The sequence below is a fragment of the Astatotilapia calliptera genome, chromosome 1, assembly GCF_900246225.1.
Source record: "Astatotilapia calliptera chromosome 1, fAstCal1.2, whole genome shotgun sequence".
Taxonomy (NCBI): domain Eukaryota; kingdom Metazoa; phylum Chordata; class Actinopteri; order Cichliformes; family Cichlidae; genus Astatotilapia; species Astatotilapia calliptera.
In genome coordinates, this window is record NC_039302.1 from 15,094,980 (window position 1) to 15,111,973 (window position 16,994).

At 39.5% G+C, this 16,994-nt stretch overlaps 2 protein-coding genes across 3 annotated transcripts in view; one reads left to right on the top strand and one right to left on the bottom strand.

The window, feature by feature from the left end:
* The window catches only part of gpc5a (glypican 5a), a 145,623-nt gene extending 139,246 nt beyond the window's left edge, over nucleotides 1-6,377 (top strand). The window contains exon 9 of the mRNA XM_026165737.1: nucleotides 2,774-6,377. Coding sequence (XP_026021522.1) covers nucleotides 2,774-2,928 — 155 coding nt within the window. The 3' untranslated portion in view covers nucleotides 2,929-6,377. The remainder of the gene's footprint in view (nucleotides 1-2,773) is intronic.
* A 4,609-nt stretch (nucleotides 6,378-10,986) lies between these two features.
* gpc6a (glypican 6a) overlaps nucleotides 10,987-16,994 on the bottom strand; it is a 146,860-nt gene continuing 140,852 nt past the window's right edge. For both annotated transcript variants that reach the window (XM_026165760.1, XM_026165750.1), the window contains 2 exons: nucleotides 14,536-14,711; nucleotides 10,987-12,190 (listed from right to left, as the gene is read on the bottom strand). In XM_026165760.1, coding sequence (XP_026021545.1) covers nucleotides 11,973-12,190; nucleotides 14,536-14,711 — 394 coding nt within the window. In that variant the 3' untranslated portion in view covers nucleotides 10,987-11,972. The remainder of the gene's footprint in view (nucleotides 12,191-14,535; nucleotides 14,712-16,994) is intronic.

The following is a 16,994-nucleotide window of genomic DNA, read 5'->3' on the forward strand; positions in this document are numbered from 1 at the left end:
GAGGTGTAAACAGCAAGATATACGCTGACAGATGGCATGGTGCAGTTGTCTGAACTGATATCTGTTGAGGTGTAATTTTTTTTAAAGGTGTACACACAGGGGGGTGTTTAGGGGGTGTCTAGGATATTTAAGTTCTATGATGTTAAAGGTAGGGGTAAAAAAGATGGATCCAGGGGCTGTTGTTCTATTTTTAAAGTTTATTAAATTATGATCCTGCACACTGTACCATAGGCCCACTATCGGGGATACTTGATCACCATTACACTAACCTGCCCAACTGTGATGGATTGATATCAAGGATATTACTTTTAAAGGCTCAGTATTATTCACCGGTTTGACTGAGTTTAATGATACACCTTTCAGAAAATGTGAAACCAGTGTGAACAGCCAGAGGGTTAATACCACAGGCATACTGCTCTACAGCTTTCTGATTTATGCACAATCTGAGTGAAAATTCTAATTACTTAGATGAAAAAGTGCAATATAATAGAGACTCTGACATAGTGTCCAAATAAGCAGCAGTATTAGCAGTAGCAAAAATCACTGTGACGCTTATAATAACGGCAATAAAAGATATTACAACATGCAAAGGACTACAGTATCATGCAATCAGCAAACACACACATGCCATAAATATATAGCATGTGGATACACATAAACAATGTCACTACAATATGTGCAAAATAAATCCTAAATACCTAGAATTATGTTTAATTTTGCATGATTTGCATCGTAAAGTGAGTGGCACTGTTGTGCAGATGTTAGCTCTGTTGCCTCACAGTGGAGGTTGCTTCCTGTGGCTGCTTGGGGTTTCTCCCGTCTGAAGACACTTGAGGTTAATTGGTTATTCTAAATTGGTATTAGCCTTTTGAATGACTAGCGACCTGCCCACCAAATTCTGCTGCTTACCCAGTGTCAACTGGGATAGGCTTCAGCATCTGTGTGACCCAAAGAGGAGAAGCAGTCATGAAAAGGGATGGATGTATCAGGAATTGTAGACTAGATCACTATGTGTAAAAGTGGGGGGGAAAAGTAAGTCGTCTATGGAGCGTATCTGTATGTATTTACAAATTATTTAGCATCCAAATATGACATCATTAGACTCATGTTATCATTATTTGGGGTGGTGTGTAAACTCAAACTGATAGCTTCATGGTTGAAACAAATGCCCTATTACTGCATTGTTGTGTGCACATTATGCCTCTCTCACTCTAACTTTTTGTATCTGTACTTTTTGTTTTGTTTTACTATGGCATGTTTTACTATATATGTGTGTGTGTGTGTGTGTGTGTGTGTGTGTGTGTGTGTGTGTGTGTGTGTGTGTGTGTTTAAAGCTCTAAAGAATTTTATAGGTAATTTAGAGATGCCCCAAATTGGAGTGCACACAGAAACTGAAGGAAGAAAAAAACTTCCTGCAATCCATCTGAGGATTACTATTTATAGCGTGTTATGATGATGATGATGCGTTCACCGTTAAAACATTGACATAAACATATTAATGGCTGTTGACACAAAGGAACACCCAAGATGCCTTTTAAAGCACCTTTGGGGGGGATGACACAGAGGCTGAAGGTGCACTGTAGTTGCATCAGCTGATTATAAATAGGGTAGTGGAAAATTAACCAACTCCCCTAATGACATAGTCCGAGCATTGCTGTATTGCAGCTGTTAGATGTATGCAAGACATTAGACCTCAGGTAATAATGTATCTTTTAATGTAGTCTATATTGACAATATAATATAAAGATGTGCAAACTTGACTTATAATTAAATGCCAGCGACATTTTCTTTAGAAAGTAACATGCTTTTAGGAGGCAGAAGTATTTTTGGATTAAAATTAAAGTTAGCAGATTTGGCTAGCAGAGTGCTTCCTTAGACTGTAAAGTTTTTACTACCAAAGAGTCTTCCAATCAGTGTTTGCTAACATAAACATTTAAAATAAAACTAAATAATCTTTCTTACCATAACTGCCGTACAAACTTCTCCAGCAGGCAAATACCAAAAAACACTCCAGTTACAATTATAAGTTATACAGTTATAATTCAAGGTCAGTGACAGGAATTAGCTTGTGATTCATACATCCACCTGTGTTAGCATATACCTATCAGTCAGCTTGAAGTGTCCATTTTTCGGCACTTCCATGTTAGCCTTACTTTGTAGCTCCAGAAGTTGCTGCTCGAAAAAACATCCCATGCAGAATCAATTCATTGCTAGCTAAAGAACAGCAAGCAGCACACTGAATAAACAACAAATTGATCCTAATTATTTTGTGTAGATCCAAAGCCCGAGACATCTCTATGCCATAGCCCTCCAAAAGCTATTAAAACCTAAAACAGAGCGACACTACGTCTTACTTTATTGCAGTGAACATGAGGACAGTAGTTTAATTGAGCAAAATTCCATGCTGGCATTAGAACTCAACAAATCTGCATTAATTTACTGCTGAAAATACTCCACAACAAATTTAGTGCTTATGTACTTAAACAGTGACATATATGCAGTTGTGTATCTGTGAATCTCCAGCAGAATTAAATGAATTTAGGGGAAAATACACAAAAAAGGGAGAAGGTTTGGGCAGTTTTATAAGGCAGGGAGATGATTTGTTGGTTTGTTGTTGTTGTTGTTTTTTTTTCATGGCAGTTGTTGATGATAAAGCAAATGAAATATATCAGTCTCATCCTTTCACTGACAAACAGCATCATTCCTTCCAATGATGTCATGTTTCTAATGAGCTTCCTTCTGACTGGCATTTTGGTTTGTGCTCTCTCCTCAGTGAGCCCGGATGTGACCGGTAATCACAAACATCATCTTCATTATCACCATCCTGCCAAGGATTCAGAAGTGAAGGGCAGATCCAGGAGCTTCAGACTGACAGGAGCCATCTGGGTCCTGGGATTGCCTTGTTTACATGTGCTCCTGGCCTTGTAACAGCTGCTGTTTTGCAGCTTGAAACTTTCAGACTTGATTTCAAGATTATTTATCCAAAAAAGGGCCAGTGGAAGCTCTAATAAATCATGGACCTTCACTTCCACACAGAGGAGGACAGGGCAGGAGTGATTGTGTGGAAACTACAAGACTCAGTGTCTCCTATAAGCATATGGTGGCTTTGAAATGTATGAATTATTTTTTATCAGTTACATGGCATTCATTAACACTAACCATGACTTATTTATAAAAGGTGATGTCAAAAAACTAACGGCTACCGCATATGTTGTAAAGTTGGATTTCTGTATATTCAGCATAAGGTGTGTGGAAAGCATTTAATTACAAGAATCAAACTACATGTACATGCAGTATTTCATTTAAAAGCAGTCTTTTTTTTAATAATATAAAAGTGCTCAAATCACTGTTGAAACCTTCAATAACTTACATATTCTACATCTTACTAATAACAAATACAAAAAAGGAACTTGAAATATCTGCTTCTCTTCAATAATAGCTGCCTTGCTGTCCAGGATCCTTTTAATTGGTATACTTCAATTGTAAAACTGACCTGTGATGCTATGCGGAGAGAAACGATGAAAGGCAAACGGTGAGCAGGTGGACGTGGGGGGCAAGTGAGAGAATTTATACCCCTTTCTTCTTTAGAAATAGATTAGTTTCCTCAGGAGTCTATTATCATCTTTCAAACTCAATCCTCCTCTGCCTTCATAGGCCTGGATAGGGGCTGATAGCTCCTGGAGCCGCTGGTGAGGAAGAATCCAATTGCTTCTACCTTCTACCTGCCTGCATACCGTCGCTGTGCCGCTGACAGGTTTCCGTACAGAGAAAAGTAAAATGATTTGTTTCACATATGCCATGCAGGTCTCTCAGTGGCTGAGAGAGAAAAGTGGTGCTGAATAAAGGCTCTTTGCTCACATATCCTAGGGAGCTCTCTCCAGTGGCTAAAATGATCATTTTTATATCTAAAATGTCACTACTATATTTAGCATATGCACATAAATACATACAGTACACATTGCAGAAGTAAAGGTAAACCTTAAAGCTGCTACTGTAAATATAGATCGCGGTGTAACTGAGGCATTCCAATGGTTCGAGTGTACAGAAAGATTTCTACCACAATATACTTTAATAGGAGTAATAACCAATAATGATTATTGTTAGGAGGATGTGAAATTAATTTATGAAGTCATATTACAATTAATTTGTGCTGAGAAATGTATGTGAGACCCATGACTGTTCACCGCTCATCTTAATGTGGAACTTAGCGGCGCAAAGTGCAAATTGGATTTTCTCTTTAGCTTCACCTTAAATCCCCTCTTCAGTCGCAGCTTTTTTTATTTTCCAGCTGAAATATAATTTCCTTGGGTGCTCTGTTTGATCATATACGATCATATTTTAAAAGCCTGCGACCTTGCTCAGACTGCGGCTGTGAGGAAGCGTGAACACTAATTGCTTTCATTGGCCATTTTCACCTTTTATACGCCAGGTTAGACTCTAATGCATTCAAGGTTGTTTAACTAGCTGGAAGCTTTGAGTCTCAAGATTAATAAACGTGTATACATTTTACTCATCATTTCTTGCATCGATTTAGTGTCTTATCTTGTGGCTTCTGATCTTGGGCGAGATTCCCAAATGACAATTGCACTTGGAAACAAACTTGAGGCAGTCGTTTGACTTCATAATAAGTCACAACTGCTGCCTCAAACCAATTATATCACAGGTTACTTCCCTCAAAGTTAGCACTCTTGTCGTTTGAACAACCGTCTTAATGACACCCCTGAAGAATGTGTTCAGCCTCGTAATGACATACAGCAGACGCAGAGACAAAGGTGCCTTGAGGCTAAATAGAGATGCCAGGTTATACTGGTTCTCCTTACTTAAAGAAAGGATTTGATATATAAGGATGTCTTATATAGTTTTTATTGCTACATAGCGAGACTGGCATCCAGAGGAGGGAGGTAAGGGGCCAGAGGCTGATAGTGATGCCAACGAGGTGCCATTGAGCTGTCACTGCAACATGCCAGAACCTCTTGAATAACATGTTTATTTTCTAATATCCGGTTTGGAGAGAAAATGTGTAATTTGCAAAATGAAATGTGTGTACGACATGTAAAATAACACGTTTTTCATTACATCTGGGGCTTAATTTTCATGTTGTCAGTTCACTCTGTTATAATAAGGCACTGAAGTGACTGCTTAGATACTGGAATGCAACTGCATTTCTAAAAATAGGTCAGACGTTACGAGAATCCCAGTCGGACCATCAGGTCAAGTGAAATGGGTTTGGAAGAGAAGAACAAGAGATTGAAGTCGAACTGTAAAATAACTAAATGTCCATACTATACATCAATCGCTGTTAACGGAATAGATTCAGGTTTAGCTTTGACCTACTGTACTTGCCATAGTTATTGCACCGCAATCCTTTGCAGTGATCACGAGTTACTCGGTTTCAGCTCTGAATAAAGTCTTGGACTGTTTACAAGTTGTCTGTTTTTTCTGCCTGCTTGTGTTTGTGGCTCTCTTGGTTTGCTTTTTTTTTTACCACAATCCTGTCTTTACAAATATCAGCAGTTTAAAAAATGAAATGATTACTCAACGACATGACTTAAATTAAAGCATGTTTTTCCAGCTTTCAGCTGTCATCCATACAGTTTGTTTTGCTCCTCACCAGGCTTACGGTAACTTCCAACCATCCCTGGACATTTGAAAAAGTAATCCATATGTGTCTGTAAGTGTCTAACGTTTAAATATAAATGAGAGCACATGTTAACACTTTATGATAAAGTTATCAAAGTAAACATTGTTACTTTTTTCAGGTTTATGTAAAACAGTTTTGCTGACATTTTTGGCTTTGGTGGTTTGAGGAGCTCACAGTGAGAGCCCCTCACTGTCCAGCACTGTGGCCTCATGTCGACACCTTGAATCTGCAGTGTTTTGGTGATGAGTCATGAGTAGTTGTGAGAGTTGGAACAGAATAAAGCAGAAACCTGAGATTTTGGACTCTCTCTCAACTCTAAGTCCCTCTGGTCACTCGATAGTCATTCACATGGTGAATAAGACAGAAGAATACCCCAAGGCCTTCACGCTGGGCTGCAGCATGTCTGCCACATGCCCCTTTTCTTCCAAATTGCCCATTTAAGTTGCTGCAATTGCCTCATTACGGCAGAGATGTGACCTGGATACTACCAATGACTATTATTAAATTGTGCATCAAGCTACATCCCAGTTGATTGTGTTTCTAACTACAGGACTATGACAGATCATCTAGACTGCTGTTTTTTGCGAACAACAAATTTACTCATCGTGTGTCTTCAGTGGATGTCACTTCATGTCACATAGTGATTTCACCCTTAGTCGGAGAACGATATGGCAAAACACTCCCATTTGATGCTCCTAGTGACTTACATTATTTATTGAAAAAACAAAACCCCAAAATGCACACACAGTGTGTGAAAACAAAGTATACCCCATGATTCAATTCAATTCAGTTTTATTCATATAGCGCCAAATCACAACAGAAATCATATGACCCTCGATGAGCAAGCAACAGTGGGAAGGAAAACCTCCCTTTTAACAGGAAGAAACCTCCTGCACATCCATGCTCATGGCCATCTGCCATGACCTGTTATCAATAATAACTTGAAATAACAATTTTCTGTAATTGATTAAATATTAATATATTTCTTTTTTTAAACACATAATTAAACTTCAGAACATAAATCTAGCATACTTTTGTTTTACTCTGACTGTAAATGCTTCTATTAAAGGCATGTTATACAAGCATTGTTTAAATAAACAATTACAAAATACACATTAATAAAATAAATCAAATAACTTAATTAGATATTTATGGCAATCCAACATGTTATTTCTTACCCTGTGCCATTTGTGCCATGTAAAAATTTTAGTTTAATTTCTTTTTAATACAGAATCAGGACTAAACAAAAGAAAGAAGTTGACACTGTTCACTTTATGGAACTAATGCAGAAGACGACTATTATCACTAAATCCTATTTTTTAACCATGTGGTCTCATTGAGATCGGAGTGATGATGGAAACAGTTGTTAATGTTAATTAAATAACTACTTAGTGGTTCAAGACACCGTCTGTATTGTCTGTGGATATCAGGCTGCTGTGGCTCAGGTGGTATAGTGTTGGCCATTAATCACAGGGACCCTCCACGTGGCCAAGCAACTGGCTTCTTATGACAAGTGATCGCCTTACAGGAAAACTCTGTCTCCATTGCTGCACGACTGTCTGCGTGAATGGGAAACACTTTGGAAAGCTCTTTCCAGATTCAAGCTAAAGATAAAGTGAGCTACATTACTGTGAACTTACCATTATTACGTTTAACCCCCAAAACCATCAAAGAAACCTTTTTACAATGTCTGCTGGTGTAATTACTCGATAATATCATGTGAAATGTTGAAGTATTTTTCAGTAATGACTGAAGTGAAACTACATCATAAAATCACAATGCTTTAATGTTTAATTTTGTGACAGCGTCTCAAAGTGCAGTTATTCTTTGCAGAAACCCTGCCTTTGGCATTTTTCATTACTGGTAATTGGGAGTTGAAGAACCTGGACGGTAATAGGACAGTGTTCAGTTTCCACACAGAGACTAAGAAATGAATGGCGATATTAATGAACTCCTGCATTTTAAAAGAGGTGAAGGCAGGTATTTTTGAACAGCTCCCATTGCAGTAGTTTCTCTGTGCTGGAGTGAGTCCAAGTACAATACACTTTGCTGTCTTCAAAATTACTCAGAGGTAAAGCTTAAGATAGTATGAACCGTTGTCTTTGGAGTCTTTTATCTCCGCATAGTGAAGAACGGCTCCTGGGACCTTCTGAGGGGAATAATGCTGAGCACTGCTTAAATGCATACAGAGATTAATTTCATATTCCCGTTGAGGTTTCTGTTTCACTCAGAATTATGACTGTGACCTTGACAACGGCTAACGTTTAGCCTCAACTTAGACAGGAGCTTTAATCATCACAGTGCAGATGCAGCCAAAGCCTTGTGGCATTCATCAAGTTGTTCACGGTAAAGGAAGTGTTTTTACAAGCTTTACTCTGAACACAGGGCATGTCTTTGAAAACTGACAATTACTGTGAAGTGCAAGAGGTCATTTTTAACTAAATAAGGCTTATTGCTACATTAACACTGCATGAAACAAACCTTGGCCTGACAGGATTTTTTCTTTAATTTAGCAGTTAGTTTAAAACAGTACATTCAAAGTTTTTTAATAATTCTTTTGCCTTGGTATGTTGTTATTATTCCCATGCAGTTAGCAGGTGTTGGGTGGGGTGGGGGGTGGGGGGGCCTTCAGTCCACAAAGGCCACCCCACCAGACTTGCTGTAAAACCACCACACCTGGTGCAGGACCTTTTGTTACCTGTGTACCCCCTGTCCCCCACTAATAGCTATTTCCATTCACCTGGGGCCCGTTCTTCGTACGTCGCTCACTACATCCAAGATCAAATGACACATCCAAGACCAAACCATCGCGCTAACCGTGAGCTCGCTAATCCGGTTCCCCGAACACACCTGCTGTTGACGATTAGTACAGCTGGCTGAAGTAATGTGCGATCACTGGGTGTCGTAAAAGGGGATGGGGCAATTGTGGCTCAAGAGTTGGGAGTTCGCCTTGTAATCGGAAGGTTGCCGGTTCGAGCCCCGGCTTGGACAGTCTCGGTTGTAGTGTCCTTGGGTAAGACACTTCACCCATTGCCTCAAGTGCTGCATTATCTTTAGTTACATTGATGTTATTTATTTATGGTGAAACAGTGGTGGAATATCGCTGTTGCTTTCGTATAAATGAAGCGGACATACCTGCGTGGCCGCGATCTAATCCTGTTTACATAAAGTAAGCCTGCTCCCGAGCAGGTTTACGCTTACAGCTCTGTTGCTATGACAGCAAGTCCCGGATGAGCTTCGGGGAACCGAACGATCCAGGATCACGCGAAATCGTCAACAATCTAATCCAGCTAACTTACTTAGCGAGGTACGAAGAACAGGCCCCTGGTGTTTATATATGTTGTTTAGCTTTGCAGGTAAGTTTTTTGCAGCACTGTTTTGGTTTGATCACTTTGTTTGATCAAGTTTGATCAAGTGATCAAGTTTCATTTTTCTGCTCCACACTGATTCAATCTCTGCCTTTACTTTTCTACAGTGTTGTTTGTTTTGCAGCACCACTGGATTACTTTATTATACTAATTTCTTAGCACCAACAGTGCTTATTCTGGACACCTTGACTGCTGTGGTTATGTAAGTGGAATGTAGTGGTAACCCTTTTCTGGGTAGTAGCACAGGTTTGCTGCTCAGTGATTTAATTGCTATGCTGTTGGGGTTTTTGTGTTTTTTTTAAGTAGGAGGCTGCTGTTCAGTCACCTTATCCTAAAACCATTTCGATAAGAAGTGAGGTGAAAGAGGTCAACTGTGGGAGCTTCCTGTGGTGCTCAGTTTCTCTTTCGTGAGTCATATGAGCACACCGAGGGTAGATTTCCCTTATGGTGTTTTCTGTGAAGAGATCCATGACGCTTGCACAAACTTTGTGCTTTTCTATCCCCTCTTCACGCTGTGGAGACGAGGAAAACTCGTGCCCCGAATTTTCTTTATTAAGCTTTTGTACATGAAACACAAGATCTCTTTAGCTGCTCATAGCTCCTATTGATTTGTCTATTTGTGTATTTACTGGAAGGTCTCTGTTGAAGTAATGGGCTTGTGTATTGTGAAAACATTTCAGGTACTTATGAGCTGATGAGATTCAATCCTCCAGGCACACTCGTGATGGCTTCAACAATATTCACGCTACATATTGCAAGATATTGTATCCGAAAGCTACATTTCTCTGCGACTAGATGTTAAAGCCATTAGTTGCAGATGAATTGTCAAAAAAAAAAAGTCCCATCTTTTTTTCTAAACCCTTTCCCTTGATCTTAATAGAAAATGTCATAAGGTAAAATGTGGAGGAGAATTAATGAGAACTTAGAACTTAGTGCTAATTGAATCTCACTTGGCAGATTGGTGTTATCAAGTTGTTGCTGAGTACTTTAAAACTATCGTTTCTCTAGTATAACAAAAAAGAAAAAGTCCTTCTTGAATACTTACGTAAAGCTTGAGCCTATCTGAGCTGACACAGGGCAAAAGGTGAGGTCATCTGGCATGATGTGATAGACAAAGTGTCAGTTCAATGAAAAAGCGTGCTTTTTAAAAAATCTTTTTTTACCAATGTTGGAACTGAATTTTTTTTTAAAGACTGCAGGCTAACAGTTATTAAACTGAAACAACAGAGTGCTCACATTAATAACGGCTGCGTGCGCTCAAACCCCGAGGAACTGAGAGACAGCATTAACTCATTTCCTTTCATAAAGTATGGTGCAGTGCATCTCATGCTAAAGGAGACAGAACAGGAAGTGCATTACTTTAGCATTCGGCGAATGTGACCAGTTCTTATTATGGCCGCCACTTATAGCCTTTCACTCAGCTATGAACCCTTCTGGTATACAGTTCGACATCAACCACTGTGTTGTGTTTGTGAAGTGCTTTGCTCCCTGAGCCTCTTGAGTCTGCTAAAGGTCAAAGCCTGCAGGACACAGAATGAAAGTTACGAATAGTTACCTTAGTTGTACGAGTACATTTGGAGCCCTCTGGCCTCGGAACTCTTTTTTAAAAGTTGCTGACTTTGTACGCGTCCTCTAAGAGAACACGACCAATTACACCGCATGTAGCCTGTAGGGGGCATAGGTCTGCTCTCATTAACCAAAGAACATGCAAATTTCAGTATGATGCATTGCAAGGCATGAGGGGTAACCAGCAGAGGATATCAGAGGTTACGACGGGTAACTTTACATGTATGCAAATAAACAAGTAACATAAAGCAAAATTCATCAGTGTGGCAGCCAAGAAAATTAAGGAAATTAAAATTTCATAAGGATATATCTATTATTACTCTCCTCCAAGTCCTCTGAGAATAACAGAACCAGCGTGAGTGCATGTTAACTACCCAGACAGACGAAAGTAAATTAGATACCTGAACGCTGTTAACAGGCAATTAGTGCTGCTGCAGAACCATTCTTAGTTTTTATTTAACAGATGATCAAATAATTTGTAGAAACAATGACACAGTTGTTAAAAAAAAAGTATCCATTGCCAGTAAGATTACATTACAGTACCTTCCACTGTAACACATACTGTAACTGCTTATAAGTACAATACAATCAATTAAATGATCTGAAAATATAGATCGTTTTCTCTGTGGGGTGGATGTTTTCTGTAGCTGTAGAAACTTATGAAGCCAACAAAAATAATCTGTGCAAAGTAGTTCTCTTAGTGCAGTACGATAGCACTTTCTAAAGAGATAATCAAATGTGCAACAATAATGTGGCTGTAAGACCTGCTGCTTCCTGAAGCCACGTCGATATGACCAAACGGGAAACCAGGCGAACTGCTAGCACTGTACAACCTGCACAATCACTCCAAAAAACTGTGTAGCCTGCATAAAAACGGAAAAAAAAGAATGTTTTGTCAGTTAACATCATATCCACGCATGCACACAGTAAAACTTTCTCCTTTTGATTTTGTTTTTCCTTTTGGGGGAGAAGACTAATAGGATAAAATAGGTGTCGTCTCGTTTTCTCCATTCATCATACAAAGGAAAAGAAAAATAGATTCCCTTTTATCTGGAACAAAAAATCACTGACAGAACCATCTTTAGAGGGTTTCATTTCTAAAAGATGTTTTGGGCTTTTTTTACCCTCCAAAACTCACTTTAGAATAATGAGAAAACACATTTTCTTTATTTTGATGTGAAAGCTGGTTCACTGATGGCACCAAGCATTCTTTGGGGGACAAGCGGGATGCAGCACTGCACTCACTTTCACTCCTACCACACCATACAGTAAGCCATTCTCAACAGGTTTCCAGGAGGCTCTACATGTCCAGTGAGGGAACAGCAGTACAACTTGCTGTTAAACATACTGTTACGTAACAGTAAAAAAAAGTCAGTGGTAATGCGGGCCACACTGTATTATCTCCACTGAGTCTGCATCGCCCAAAGCGGGAGTGTGAGGGCAACCGTCAGCAGCAGTACGGAGGGTCCGCAGGAAACTGACTTGCCCGCGGCTGCTGCGCGCTCATCGCTTCTGTCAGCTCCGATCACGGGAGCCTCTGTTCCAACAAAAATAAACTCTGTTGTGCAGCCGTCGGAGCAACCGCTGCCGCTGCCGGAGCTGCTGCCCTCGTCACCTGCAGCAACACAAATTAAAAATTAGATGAAAATAACATTATCAGAAGCAGCTACCGAGTGCGGTTCATTGCACAGGGGAAGAGAAAGCGCACAATCGAGCCCCGGTCACACGAGAATGTGGCAGAAAAAGAAGAAACAAAAAGCTCACCCACATACATCCTACTGATATATTCAACAGTGGGTGTTATAATTTGGTTAGTCGCTTCGGTTGTTTGAAATGTTTTGTTCAGTTCAAATATTCACAATTACTGACTATCTACTATGCTATTATTATTTTTTTTCTTGGCAAAGCTGTAGCATCATTGTTTAAATAACCCTCAGTATTTAGATTAGTGAGCGACTGAAGGTTGCGACGCTTTCAGCTTTGGCACAGATTCCTGCAGTCTTCAGCTCAACAGCAGGTTTTAAACAGCTGCTTCAACTATTCAATTCAGTTTTGTATGAACGGAAAACTGTTTAATTGGTTAACTGCTCAACAGCAAACTTTAGGCACTGGAGTTGTTACAGTGAACATAAAGATACAAAGTATCCTCTAAACTCTTGCTGATGAACAAGCTTTACCCTACAGTGCCTGAACCATGAAACAAATGCCAGAAAAATCTAAAGTTTTTAAAAATAAATAGCAATTTGCATACTAGTTTTAATTCGAATCAGTTGTGCTATATCTGACTTTTTTGTCCAATTTATTGCTCACAGCCTAATTATCTTAAATAAACTAAAACATACAAGGGTTTAAGGTTAGGGTTTAAAAAATGACACTGACGGTATAAAAACCGTATCCAATCTAATACACTTGGTGTTATTGTACAGGGTAATTATGCAAATACATAAAGAAAATCTATGAAATCTGAATTTAAATACAGCAGTACAATCCATTCTTGTCAGCGAATGCCTGCTTTCTACCATAAAAACCAGGAGGAGAAATGAGGTTGTAAATTGTTCTAGCACCTCAAAGCAACAGCTTCACACATTAATTACAGTATGTTGGGAAAAGAAGGCTGAAATATGTTATGATTAAAATTTCACAGACTTTCTCAAATGTCCTACAAGCACTTCTTTACTCATTACCCTAATATTGCCTCCACATGCATTTACTTGTTGATTCGGGGGAAGGGGACCCACGGAGTCTGCACATGATTTTTGTCGTTGTGGTAATTCAGGAGGGTTTCTTCGATCTGAGGTGCTGGTGGTTCATAAGCTGAACACCTTATTAATGACTACTTGTATGGCTAAAGCAGCTGTTGAACTAAGACTTTGCCGGCTTGTGTACCTAATGAGACACTGAGTTCAATTTTTTTGTACAACACACGCCGGCTTCTTTTTTTGGAACAGCTTGACAGCGTGAGGTTAAAAATTAAAGTGAACGGTACAACAAAGCTAATGAGTTGGGTTCATTTTGTTCTGTTTGGGACTCTCGGCTCCTTCAAAGGTACTGTCGAGACAGTTCCTATTGTTCAGTGTGGCAAATTTACATGTCAAAGTTAACCACAGACCTCAATTTTAAAAACATACAAAGATTTACTTAGCAGCCATGAAAAGATCTGCTTCTCAGGGCAATTCTGTTTGATTATCTGATCTCAAGTGCTGGTGTAAAAGTTTCCTTTACAGCTGACAGTGCCAGGCTTTCCTCGCTCAGTTTAAAATGGTGGGAAATGTGATTGTGAACGGCAAAGTGCGGGAGAAAGTCTCACCAACAAATCACGCGTAAACGTCCTTTTTTTTTACGGTTTTCTTGCCTCCCTTGCCAACCTATGCAATAATTTCGGGCGCTTTAGCGCCGGATCTACAATGCTGAAGTAGACACCGCTCCCAAGAGAAAAACAAACATGACAGCAGCAAAGATGGAGCTGAAGTACAAATTATGGTGGCAGCAGTCATGCAGCCACATGTTTTGTTTGTAGCTCGCCGAATTTCTCCCATCTTGTCAGCTTAAGAGGATCCACAGAATCAGAAAGAATGGTTTCTGTCATAGCAGCATTTGAGATGTGCATCTTCCTAAACATAGGCTTGGTTGTCTGTCATTGTCTGTGTCACCACACCTAGAGCTATTTATTCTCCTAATAAATGTCAGTCTTGCTTCAGTGCAACACTAAACATCCTGCAGAGTTGTATACCGAGTTCCTACATGAATGACAACTGAGATCTTATTTCAGTAGTAACAGTGTATATATTTGTCACAGTGCCGCGTGTGGTGTAATGTAGTCCATATCAAAAGTAACATGCAGTGAGGGAAAGCTTTTCTTGATCTATTTTACTTATTGTTAGATTGCTTCCACCCACAGATTGAGCTGTGAGCATGTGTGTAATTGATAGAGTGCAAAAATAAGCAAATAAGAAAGCTTACTGGAGTCCTGGAAGTAGATGTCATTTCCGTTGTATGCGTTCTTCAGCTTGTTGGTCATGACACGTAGCGCCATGATCTGTTGCCGAATCAGCGTGTCGGGCCTGGTGATATCCACTTCCACCTCTGGGTTGTTCACCTGGTTGGTTAGACCCTCCTTCACCACTTCAGGAAAATATCTGGACACAGCGACACATCAAAAAACTTGAAAGTATCGTCGAGTATTTGGGGACATATGTTGATGACAGTCAAGTCAGAACTGATGGAAAAAAAAATAAATAAAAATAATATTAAATAAATAAACTAATGTAAAAAATCTGTACTGACACATCCTTTAGTAAATAATTTATTATCACTATGTTTATGAAAAATATTCATGAATTATGTTGTTCTATGTATGCTTGATAGTTTGGCTGCAACAACAGAAAGCCATCATCACTGACGCTAAATCTACTGTGAGGCGGCTCACAGAGCTTAACACTGTGTAACTTCAGACCATGCACACTGACAGACAAACCGAGAATAAAGCATTCCTATTTATATCACGTGTTTTCGGTGTAACTGGTGAAATGTGATTCTCAGTTTGCTTGTTGTCACACAGAAGAATAAAGAAATCTCTCCAATAATATCCCTAATGTGATATTCATATATACATAAGTCTTGTAGTCTTATACAGTCCTGTGAAAAAGAAAGTTTTCACCAAACTCTCTGAAGTCTTGTTAAAAACTAAGTACACTGTTACTGTTTCCAGAGGGTAACCAGAAACCAAATTTACTTACTGATCAACAGCAAGCGTGAGCACCTCTATAGGAGCAGAAGTTTGGCAGTTTGATGGTAGGTTAAAACAATGCCACAATATTCCCAGGAGTGGAAACCCCCAGGAAATTCACCCCAATGTCAGACCGAGCAATTCTCAGAGAAATAAGCAGAAAATCCAAGAGCTACCTCTTTGACTCTACAGGCCTCGATTAGCATGTTAAATGTTAAAGTTATTAACACTGCAGTTAGAAAAGACCGAACATGACTTCTCTTATTTGCCACAGGACCCTGGACACCTTTCAGTCATGGGTCGACCATGAACATACAGAAAACAAGTGCTTTAAAGTACTACGACTGCAGGTAGTTGAATCTTGGTGTATTAGTATTTCAAAGAACTGCACACAGTCCTGTGAAAACTTTCTTTTCCACACGGCTGCTTGTCTCATATAATCATTTATTCGTGAAGGTAACAATCACTCAGTTCTTTTACGCATGTTTTATGACATAAAGGTGAAAATGGCCACTTTAATTAGTAGATCAGCGGTCCCCAACGCCCGGGCCTCGGACCGGTCCGTGAGTCGTTTGGTACCGGGCCGCGAGAGTTGAGACTCAGGTGTGAAATGTATTGTTTTCAGGGTTTTTATCGGTTTTTAGTTATTTTGTTATCGTTTTTAGCGTTAACTCGGTTTTCCTGGGTCTTTTCACGTGTGTTATGATATGTGTTACGGTATCGGTACTAGTTTTATTTTGTTGTATTTATCTGCGACACCTTAAAGGCTGGTCCGTGAAAATATTGTCGGGCATAAACCGGTCCGTGGCGCAAAAACGGTTGGGGACCGCTGTAGTAGATCATAGCACGAGACACATAATGTGTCGAAAACATAACTATTTACCAAGGATTTTTCTTTTTCTCTTCCATAAGGGTAATTTCCATGCAGCATATCTCTTAAATGCAGCATGTGCGCTCATGATTTGGGACGACAAGCTGAGTCCCAAAGTAGACCAAGTGAAATTAGACAGAATTACAAGAGCTGTTCTTTCTAATGGCAGATGCTTAAATCAGACAAAACACAGGAGTGCAATCAGGCTTAACGGTCTATTTCATGTTGGGAGTGGTTGCACTTCACACAGAGAGCTCTTAACATGCCCGAAGCACACAAATGTCTGTTTTGTCTGTTGTAACTTAGTGAATCAAGAATTATTTAACTGCTTTGCAGCGATGCAATCTGTGCTTCATCATCTTCTCCAATCATTTTGTATTTTATTTAATAACTTAAAGGTGAACGGAGCTGGACATAGTCCGTTTTCAAATAAGAAGAGAATCCAATGATTTTACACACTTCTAACGCAGTTTGACTGTTACTGATGTTTTATTATCAATTTACTCACCAGATTTAGAGTGGCGCTTAAAAATGTTACTGGCACAAACAATTGTCTTTTATTGCACCATCTGCTGATTTTGTTTCTTGGAGAGGGCTAAAGTGATGAGCTTATATATTTTCTCTGGTTCACGGTTACAGACACGACACAGTGACCAATCAACTGTACGGTTTAGCTTCACACTGCAAACTGAACGCCGGTGACAAGAAGTGTTGGAGCGCCTCTCTCCTCTGGGTGTTACAGCCTTCAGGGATTATATACTGTACAAGTTCTCCATAAGAGTACTAACCCATTGTACTTACAGAGAGAGAGAGAGCGAGCGA